We start from the raw sequence: 11,433 nt of genomic DNA on the forward strand, positions 1-11,433 counted from the left end.
CACAGAACAAGATGTGCTGGGTGCTCTCTGTCCAGCCTCCTCCTGGGGTTTTCGCTGGGTCACAGGAAGATGGAAACTGGGGGTGACATTAGAGGAAGTTTTTAAGCACAGTGGTGTCTTGTTGACTTGTGCATGCAAAGGGGGTCTTGGGTAACCACAGGGCTCAGGGTATTTGCAAGAAAGTTCAAGCGCTCACTTATCTTGGGGCTGCTTATGGGGAAGTGGTTTCCACAGCAAGAGGAGGGGAGAGATCAGTGTCAACCCAGGACCACACTTGGCCGGTTCCTCCTCACTAGAGCTTGGTCGTCATAGTTTCCCCTGGCACAGCAGAAACTTCCCTGTTATTTTACATCTGTACTAACTGCACAGGTGTGACTATGCAATGATTCCAAAATCTCTGAGCAGCACAGTCCAAATTAGACCACATCCAGGTGGTCTGAGCTGTCAGTGAGGCCTGGTGTGCAGGAGTGGTGAGAGTACAGCCAGCCAGTCAGACATCGCTTCTTCAAGAAATTCATCGAGGGCCCAATGTACACTAATCAAAGGGAATGAAGGTGAGTTTGACATGGGTGTTAATATAAACAGGGAGCCTTGAAGTGTTCTTAGCCTTAGACAAAGAAAGTCCTTGTCTAGCTGGCATGGTAGCACACTCAGGTAATCCCAGTACTTGGGAGGCTAAGATGGGAGGATTACAGGTTCAGAGCCAGCCTCAGCAGCTTAGTGAGACCCTCTTTCAAAAAAATAAAAAATAAAAAGGCCTGGGGATGTAGCTCAGAAGTAGAATGCCCCTGGGTTCAACCCCCAGTACCCAAAATAAATAATAAATAAATAAATAAATAAGAAAGAAAGAAAGAAAGAAGAAAGAAAAATAGAAAGCTCACTTCTATGAATCTGTTTCCTATGTAAAAAAAATCTAAACATGGACAAAAGGGCTTATGCATATAAACATTTTGTCTCTAGCAAATTTACATCAATTTAAAATTGGATGTAATTCAAGTCACCTACAATATAAAAATGGATGAGAAAATGATGGAGTTTTCACTTGACTGCCTATTAGTCTTTACAAACAGTGCAATGACATAAAAATGTATATCTTATAGTGGTGTGTTTTAAAAATCCAAGATGCAGCTTGGATTGATGGTGCACACCTGTAATCCCAGTGCTTGAGAGGCGGGGACAGGAAAATCCCAGTTTCAAAGCCAGCCTCAGCAACTTAGTGAGCCTGTCAGCAACTTAGTAAAACCCTGTTTCCAAATTAAAAATAAAATAGAGCTGAGGGTGTAGCTCAGAGATAGAATACTCCTAGGTTCAATTCCCAGCAACACACACACACACACACACACACACACACACACACACACTCCAAGAGGCAATTTGTCGTATGTTATTTAAGACCCACCCAGGATCTGGGGATATGTTCAATCCCACATGATAGTTTTTGTAGATGCTGTTCCCAGGAAAGGAGGAGGAATCAAAGATGCAGGTATGATGTGTCCTCTCTCTGCTAGCCCCTTGTCCCTCCAGTATTATAGGACTCCCTTTCTTTCTAGGTGTGGGCAGTCTCTACTGATGACTCACTGTTTTAAGACTTCTCTCACCCCACCACCCCCGCCATCCTCGTTCTCTTGTATATGAAGGAGGTGGGTGGTGCTGTGGTTGGCCAGTCCTACCCCTCTTCGTGAGTTGTACTGTGGTCATGTAGCCCCATTTTCTGGTGGTTAAATCGACACAGTAAAGAGCTTAGTGTCTCTTTAGTCCAAGATTGGGGCAATATTCATGTTGGGGCAACAGGAAATAACAGGTCAGCACCTTCTTAAAAGCAAAGTAATTCAGGAGGCTGGAAGACTGATTCTCATCCAGAGAGCAGAGGATAAGAAATGTTCATCACTTATAAAGTGCTAGCGCCCTTCATATATCAAGAGAAGAACACCAAACAAGACAAACACGTCATAGTGAAAACATGTTTTTTCTGATGTGAATCTGTTCTGTATCCTTCCTGATAGCACCAAGTTATATTTCACTTTGAGAAGCCACCTTTTCTTATAATCCTCAGACTTTAAGTTTATGTGAAATTCACCCAATCCATAGACAAAGTAGACACCTTGATTAACTTAAGTAAATCATTGAAATGTTTCTGAATAGCCACCGTCATTGGTTAGGAAATGGGTTCCTAAGTTGGCCAAATATAAAAGAACCTAGTGGTTTTTTTTTTTTTTTGGTGGTACTGGGGTTCCTGGAAATCCTTCTACCTCCGGGTTACACTCCCAGACCTGTTTTTATATTTTTATTTGGAAACAGAGTCTCTTAAGCTAGCATGGCTGGCTTCGAACCTGCGCGATCCTCCTGTCTCCGTCTCCCAAGCACGGGGATTACAAGCATGCGCCACCACACCCGGCAAGAACCTAGTGTTATTTTTTTCAACAGGAGAAAGACTTATTTTTCTCTGGAATAAAAAATGAACAAATGTTCACATAACACTGGCAAGTACTGGCAGCCGTCCTGGGATTCTGACATGGAAGGCTATGCCATTCTTCATGAAAAAGGAAGAGCCCAACACCATGTTCCTGAAATAGCCCTTTTTGTTCCCAAGAACCAGCCAAGTTAAGCAAAGAGTAAGAGTGGGCCTGGACAGGAACATCCAAACAAATGCTGTCTTGAAGGACACTGACTGTCTCTTTCTCACGTATTTTGCAAATGGGCAAACTAGTGCAATTGTAGGAGCTCCTTTCTTGTATACCCACCAGGACAGCTGCTTCTTTGAATGCTAGGCCATACAAAGGACAAAGAAAGCTTAGCTAATGATGTCAGTGTCTGTAGCCTAACTTATAAAACCCTTTTCTGTTTAGTAACTGATGCAGAATTGAGGGTACTATGGAGAAGAAAAATGTCACTTGTCCGGTGGGCCACTACTGACAGGAGTGGTGGGGGACAGAGGCATTATTTTCTGGCCAAGCACTGTGAAGGATGGCGGTGCTCCTTGGTTGACCGGTCATTACTGCACTTTCTGGAGTACCAACCCAGGGTTAGGGTTATGGTTTCACTATTTAGTGAAACACTATGAGGGACTGAGGTGCGATGTCTGTCCAGCCTTTGCTCCTAGACCTTCCCGTTAGCATTTTCCAATAGACCATTACGTCTCCATCACTATCTCCAGGTGTTTTCTTTGGTCTCTCAGCGACCAAATCCACTGCCCTAGCATGACTGAGCTGTGGACTGCACAGAGGGAGATGAGAAAGAGAAGACAACAGGACCCGTGGGATTCCATATGGTGACTGTGTACAGCTCTGCTTGGGCCCAGAGCCACCTCGTACCCTACATACTTGGGGCCACAGGTGCATTTATTCAAGCCTCTTTGAGTTAGATGTGCTGGTTCATTTTCCTCCTTGAAACTGTGAACATCCTCAGGAATGCAGGAACCTGGACCAGTACAGAGACACTGGCTCCATTAAGACTCTCAGGCACTGGCTGAAATGTGGAATGGGCTGACCTGGAAATGCAGGAGACCACTGAGAAGGGTGGTTTTTAAACTTTGGTGTGCATCAGAATCACCTGTGTGCAAAACACACAGGGCCTAAGCCCTGCTCCTTCGGGGTTGGAATGGGGCTCAGCACTTACATCGCTAGCATGTTCCTGGATGATGCTCATACTGCCCTCTAGGTGCTATGTCTGGGAACCATCATTACATGAAATTGCAGCTGCTGGTTGAACTGCACCTGTCCTATTTAGGTGCAAAGGCCCTGTGCCAAGTAACTAAAGCTGGTTAATGAATTTGATAGGAGAGATTCTGATTTTTTTGGGGGGGGTGGTACTGGGGGTGGAACCCAGAAGCTTTCTACCTCCGGGTTATACTCCCAGACCTTTTTTTAAAAAATATTTTATTTGGAAACAGGGTCTCACTAAGTTGCTGAAAGCCTCACTAAGTAGCTGAGCCTGGCTTCAAACCGGTGCAATCCTCCTGTCTCGGCCTCCCAAGCGTGGGGATTACAAGCGTGCACCACCACGCCCGGCTCAATAGGAGAGATTCTTAATGTTGGAATTTAATAGCTATTTCTTCAGTACAGGCTTCTTTCCATAAGGTCCTTTAAGGAAGAGTTTAGGCTACTTTGAAATGGGCTCATCTGAAGTCAGAGAAGGAAAACATTCAGCTTTGCTGAGAAAAACTTTTCCTATATGTTAACTAAGAACCTAGCACTGCGGAGTCTTGCAGGACTGTAAACACAGAATTTTCTAGTCTAAGATAAAGTTTCTGTGAGTAGAAACAAAGAAGTGAGAGGCTTATGAGATGAGCCTGGGGTCCAATTGCAGCCCTGACCCCCTCCTTGCCCTTTCCTATGAAGCAGTTATGTTCCTTAGGTAAAACAGACAATTAGCTCTCTATGAAGGTGCAAGAAGGGCGTGGCTTTGGGCCTGGGGTCAAATATTCATCACCTCCATAAGTGGTCGCACAGCTCTGTAAGGGGAAGAGTGAGCTGCCGCTCCACAGGATGCAGGCAGAGGGCTCTCCCAGGGCGGGGAGGTGGGGTGACTATAGGACTAGGGCTTGTCTAGAAAGAGCACATTCCCAACCCCAGCTACACTGCAGAGCATGTGGCTGGACTGCCTCTGCCTGTGGTTGTGTAGCCCAGGATGAGGAGCCCACTGTCATTAGAGGGGCATCGCATTGCCAAATAAATCTTGAGACTGACCCAAACAGCTTCTGACTGCTCAGCGCCTAAGGAAAACCCCAGCCCTGACCCACCGACAGCAGGTAGGCAGCCTCCAGGAAGCAGGTCCTCCCTGGTGCACATCTCAGATGCCCCATGGAGGACATTCCCCAGGGAGGAGACTGCAGGCTGCCTGGATCTCAATCAGGTCTCACTCTGAGATGCTGGGTAACAATGCCATTTCCTCTCTCCCTCTGCCCAAACAGGGTTCCTAATTCTGTTTGCTGCCTGTGCAACAAACACTGTGTACAGGGAATGTTGGGTTCTGTTGAATTACTCATTTAGCTGTGTTTTTTTTTTTTTTTTTAGGGTTCCATCCAGGGTACCTACTTGTTCTACCTACAAGAGACACTCCCAGCCCTATTTTTTATTCTTTATTTTGAAACAGTGTCTCTTGAGTTGCAAAGGGCCTTAGTAAGTAGTAGCTGAGGCTGGCCACAAGGTTGTTTGCAAACTGTGATCCTACTGTCTCAGCCTCCCAAATGCTGGGATTATAACCATGTGCCACCATGCCCGGCTTTGCTGTGGGTTTTGGGGCCTTGAAAAACAGCAAATCACATACAGTGAGGTTTTCTATGACCCTAGATTTGTTTCTGAAAGCAAATAAAGAGGAAAAGGAGCTGGGCATGATGGCACATGTCTGTAATCCCAGTACTGAGAGACTGAGATAGGAGGATTACAGATTCACTGCCAACATTAGAAATTTATTGATGCCCTCCATAACTTAGTGAGACCCTGTTTCAAAATAAAAAATAAAATAAAATAAAATAAAATAGGGATTAGGCGATAGCTCAGAGGCAGAATGTTACTGGGTTCAATTCCCAGTAAAACACACACAAAGAAGAAGAGGAGGAGAAGGGGAAGGGGGAGAAGAAGTAAAGGTAGCACTTTCACTGCCTTTATGGGTGCAAACGCTGTACTTCATGTTCCAATGATACCTTCACACTTAACCCTGAGTGTGGAAGGTAATGGCGTAGGGACCCCATTGGGAACGGGATCATGAATTGTGGCATGGGAAAAGCTGTGTGTGTGTTTGCGGGGGGAGAGCCTTGGTTAGGTCAAAGGCACTTGTCTGTTGCTTTATTCTCAGTGTATAAAAATTATTGTAGCATGCCGGGCGTGGTGGTACACTCTTGTAATCCCCACGCTTGGGAGGCGGAGACAGGAGGATTTCGCAGGTTCTCTCAGCTGTGCTGGCTTCAGAGAGAGCCTGTTTCCAAACAAAATAAATATAAAATAGGTCTGGGAGTGTAGCCCGGAGGTAGAAGGGCTTCCAGGAACCCCAGTACCACACACACACAAAAAAAATTGTAGCATCAAAGTTTGTCCTCTCTGTGTCAACTCAGAATTCCAACCAGAAAGTTAGCATTCATCAAACAGGAGGGTAAGGCAAGACCAGAGCATAAACTCAGTGAACAATAAATAAAAATGTAAAAGGGTAGACGCTGATGTGGTGGTGCACACCTGCAATCTTAGTACTTGAGAGACTGAGACAGAAGTTCAGATTTTTTTTCCCCCGGTACTGGGGATGGAACCCAGGGGCATTCTACCTCCAAGATACACCCCCAGCCCTATTTTTTATTCTTTATTTTGAAACAGGCTCTCTTGAGTTGCAAAAGGCCTCACTAAGTAGCTGAGGCTGGCTGCAAACTACGATACTTCTGTCTCAGCCTCCCAAATGCTGGAATTACAAGCGTGAGCCACCACACCCAGCTCAGGAGTTCAGGTTTATAGCCAGCCTCAGAAACCTAGTGAAAGCCGGGCGTGGTGGCACACGCTTGTAATCCCTGCGCTTGGGAGGCAGAGACAGGAGGATCGCGCAGGTTCGAAGCCAGTCGCGTGCGCTGGCTTAGGAGACCCTGTTCCCAAATAAAAATGTAAAAATAGGTCTGGGAGTGTAGCCCGGAGGTAGAAGGGCTTCCAGGAACCCCAGTACCACCAAAAAAAAAAAAAAAAAAAAAAAACCAAAAAAACCAAAAACCTAGTGAGAGCCTCAGCAACTTAGTGAGGTCTTGTTTCAAAAAAAAAAAAAAAAAAAATAAATAAAAAGGATAGGAGGTGTAGCTCAAAGGTAGAATGTTCCTGGGTTCACTCCCTGGCAACAAAATATGAAATAAAATTGCAGAAAATAAAAAAAAGAAATTCTCATTCAAAAAAAAAAAGAAGAAAAGAAAAATCCCATTTACTCTAAGAAACTAGTTAGTTCTTTGACGTGTATCTTTCCCAATGTCTGCCTAAGTAAATATATACACATGTGTATTTATTTAAATGGATTCAAATAATACAAACAAAATATTCTATACATGTAGCTCTGTAGCATATATGTAGAGTACATATGATATACCAGTTGTAACCATGTGTACCTTTTGCATATAATATTATATGCAAAATAATACTAACTTGTGTGTGTTATCCTTTGCACCAATGCAGAATATTAAATAATATTAAGTAAATATTAATATAATATAAGTATATTACTATTATTATAATTAATAATATTAAATAAATATTAATATAATATAAATATATTACTATTATTATAATTAATAATATTAAATAAATATTAAGTATATTAAGTATATAATATTTATTAAATAAATATTAAATGATAATAATGGGTGTGTGTTATCCATTGTATCAATTGCAGAGTATTCTATGATGGGCATCATAATCCTCTATTAATTTAACCCCTTATAGATGATTGTTTCCATTTGTTTTGTCTTGTTTTAGTTTTGGCTAACCATGCTACCAAGAATATCCTTGTGCTTACATATATTCATCCTTTGTCAATGTTTCTATAAAATATATTTCTAAAAATAGAATCGGGTCAAACAACACATATTTTTGGTCATTTTTGTGTTTCTTCAGATACCAGGGATGAAACCCATGGTCTATACACATGCTAGGCAACTACTCTACCACTGAGTTACAGCCCCAGCCCTAGTATGTGTATTTTAATATTTGCTAAGTAAAAGTGTTTACACATCAGAGAGTTTGATCACAATTCTAAATATTGTTGAATACAAAAATTAGATTATTTTGAAAAATATTATATAAACATGGCTCATAAGAATTAATATGTGTTTGGTTTTCACACAAGTCTGTTGAATCTCTCCTTCTGCCATCGGGGCCCTAGCTCAGTGTACCTTTCTAGTACTTATAACTTACTCAGGCAGTCCACTGTTATTGTTAAATAACTTACCTTTATAGTAAACCTATAAACAAAATCCTGCTCCATAGAGAGGCTGGTTTTCTTTTCCGTCTCTGACATTAGCCCTTTGTTTTGCGGAGCATGTTTTCTAGAGAAATAATGCATGTTATACCCATTACCACCCACAGACACATGCCACATGTGGACAAGCGCGGTGGGTGCTACTGACTAGTTCAGTGGCTCACAGCCATCTGCATGCACCAGAACACCTGCCAAGTAGGAGTTCCCAGCGTCGTCCTGAGGATTCTCATGTGAGTGGCTTAATTAATTCTTGCTCTTGACTTGAGGATGGGTAGCTCACATCTGGGGAAGTAACTTGGTCAGTGATGAACAGCATAGTCTGTAGCTAAAGGAAAGTCAGGTTTGGGAACTCAGTGGTACCATTTCTATGCTGTGTGATCTTGGCCAATTTGCTTATGCTTTTTGAGTCCTGGATTAGTTTTCTGTTAAACGTGCACATAAGGTCCTCTGTAGGCTGTACTGTCGCATCAGTAGATCAAATGAACAATGCACAAAAAGAGCTCGGCCTGGAGTCGGCCTTAAGACTAAGCAATTCGTTGTTAATAAAACTTGGTTTCTCATCAGTACCCACTATGGAACACTCTGCTTAATGGCATCCATTCAAGTGGTGACTTTTCCTAGAGTAGGTGCCTCTGAGTTATAAAATAGATATAGTTTCAACGTTCTAGATCAGTTCCTCCAGTGGAAAGCAAAGTAACTCTTGGTAGCTCCCATCCTTTTTTTAAAAAAAATTGTTTGTTTTTTCTTTTTGGTACTAGGGATTGAACCCAGGGACTTTCTACCTCTGAGCTATTATACTCTTTGCTCTATTTTATTTTTCATTTTGAAATAGGGTCTCACAAAGTTGCCGATGCTGGCTTGGAACCTGCCACCCTCTTGTCTCAGCCTCCCAAGCACTGGGATCACAGGTTTACACCACCAGACAGTGTCCAGCCCCGACACCATTCTTCTCCCCACTAGTCTCTTCATTTCACATCTTCTGATTATTCCTCTGAGCTAGCCATTCTGTTTTGCTGGAGAAACAAACCAAACTCAACACCAACCAGTTTTCTTTTTCAAAGAGCATCTTTATTATTTCACCAGGCTGGACCACCACAGAACAAAAGCACACACCATGCGGCGGTCAGTTTGGTGGCTTTGGTACCACATCAGAAGAAGCTGATGCGGCCACTCGACTGTCACCAAGCACGGTGTTGGCAAGTGGGAGGGGAAGAAACAAAGGAGAGCTGGGGGCTCTCAGAGCACACTGTCTCCAGGGCAGTGTGGCGGTAAAAATAAATTACACAAATTAAATAGTATAAATAAATTAGAACTTAAGAGTGTGGCTGTTTAGGGCCAACCGGCCCATGGAGAGGTAGCTGTGGAGAAGGGGATGTTTCCAAGGCTCGGCCCTGCTCCCCACAGGGCCCTCGAGGTCACTGTCCCTCGCTGCCTCCAGGCCAGGCCCCTCAGGCGTTCAGCTCCAGGTCGGTGACATATTCCTGGACCCAGGCCTCGCTGGGGTCAGCACAGACCTGCCGGCCTCTCTTGGTTAGGAAGCTGTGGGGACAGGCAGAGGGTCAAGTACCGAGGAATCCCACAGGGGAATCTCAGCCCATCTCTCCACCCAGCCCCTGTCCTGGGCAGCTCAGACATGTTCAGCCTCCATGAGCCTCGAAAGGCTCTCAGTGACTCAGGCCCTCATGGGATCCTGCCACCTCCTCCTTCCTGTCCCTTCCCTTGGGCCGGGGTACCCCTTCCTCACTCTGTTCCCCTCCACCATGAAGTCAGGTCCCATCTCAGCTGGGTCCAGATAGCCCACAAGACGCTGAGCCATCTAGGACCGCTCTTGTGTCAGCTGTGCCCAGGGCTGAGCAGGAGCGCTGGCACTTACATGACACCCGGCTGGGAGCACTGGCTGCTGGTCTCAAAGTAGTCAGCTATGAATTTGCGAGGAATCTGCCGGGCGATGTAGGAGAAGCAGCAGGAGGTTGGGGCGTCAGCACCAACTATAGAGGAAGGGACAAAAAAGCGACCATGAATCCTCTACCCCCATTCTGACCACAATTTAAGACCCCCTTGTTAAGATGGGAATAAATGTCTAGAAGAGAAAGATCAAGGTGCTCTGTGGCTCTTTTACAAGTTTTCTCTTTTCTCTTGGGCACACAAAATGAGGCCAGAGAGTGGGGACGCCCACAACCCAGCAGCAGGGACTCACATGGTGCAGAGAAGACCTGGCCGCAGAGAGCCAAGGTGCAGAGGAGGGCAGCAAGGGCAGGCGTGGGGACCTTCATGATGCAGAGCAGGTGGCGGCGTGGGGCTCGTGGTCAGTGGAGCAGAGAAGGGCCAGGGACTCGCTGCTGCCTGCGTCCTTCTGGCACCCGAAGCCATCTCCCCTTCTCTTTATAGGCAGCCCTGGCGGATGGGGAAATGGAATCATGGGTGAGGAAGGAAAGTTTTAAGCACAGTGATGCTGTCACGCTGAGTGTTACACAACTCGGGGTCCCCGGTGACCGCAGGGGCTCAGGATATCTAAGAATAGCATCTCTGAGCTATGGGTCCCCAGGTCCCGGCTCTCAAGTCATGGCCGGCTCTGGTGTCTTTTGGGGAAGTGTTTACCTCATGAGAAGGGGCAGAGGGGTGTGTGTGAGCCCAGAGCTATTTTTAGCTGGTCACTTCTCATAAGGACTTGTCTATGAATGGCCTCTCCATGCCCGTTATTTGCATAGAACTGAAACTGTGCTTTCTCGGCTCCTCTAACCAGAGTCCAAGATGAGGCACCTGCCAGCTCAAGCACAAGGAACAGAATTAAGGAATCCCCGGCTGGAAGAATAGCAAGCATGTGATCATGTTAGAGTTTAACAGGGTTAAACTTTTGTTGTGAATCATAAAAGATACTTAGGTGTGGGTGTCATATGTCAAGAGCCTAAAAGTATTTATGCCCATTACCTAGAAACAGCATTTCTTTCCTAGAAACAACCCAGAAATGCAGGCATCTTCAAACATGAAGACATCTGGCCCGGTATCATTTATTCCTCTGAAAATAGGAAACCTAATTCTTTTTTATGAGGAAATGATAAAGGTGATGATGGTATATTCTGTTGATTGCTTATTATTAAGCTCTTAAATGGAATGAAGTGGCAGATATGCTCATAAAATCAGTGGCTAAAAAGGCAAGATAAAAATTGTACACATTATACAAAATGAAAAATTGTGTGAATACATGGAAATGTATATATATTTTCATGCCAATCCTCGACATGGGTAAAATAGAAAGCTTTGGAAATAAGTACCCCAAAGAATTAGTAGTGCTTATATTTGTGTGAATAGTCTAGAGGATGACTAATTCCATTATTTTTATTTTTGCTGTTTAAAAAATTTTATTTATTGAGACTACATTACTATCCTTGTCAGCCACAATTTTAATTTATTTTTTTATTTTTCTGGTTACTTTTGTATTGGGTTGTATGTTTTCTTATTGAATTTAGAAAGTTCTGAATACACGACCTGTATCAGATA

General features: G+C 44.1%; 1 protein-coding gene across 1 annotated transcript; it reads right to left on the reverse strand.

Annotated features, from left to right (window-relative positions):
- Positions 1-9,266: 9,266 nt before the first annotated feature.
- Positions 9,267-10,208, reverse strand: LOC308274678 (C-C motif chemokine 3-like; the record flags this gene model as incomplete). The annotated part of the gene is made up of 3 exons (XM_080712493.1): positions 9,267-9,474; positions 9,809-9,923; positions 10,133-10,208. 3 exons carry the CDS (start codon positions 10,206-10,208, stop codon positions 9,384-9,386), a joined length of 282 nt encoding a protein of 93 aa, XP_080568619.1. The 3' UTR covers positions 9,267-9,383.
- Positions 10,209-11,433: the final 1,225 nt, after the last annotated feature.

This window comes from Muscardinus avellanarius (assembly GCF_963383645.1).
Source record: "Muscardinus avellanarius genome assembly, chromosome: 16".
NCBI classification, from domain to species: Eukaryota; Metazoa; Chordata; class Mammalia; order Rodentia; family Gliridae; genus Muscardinus; species Muscardinus avellanarius.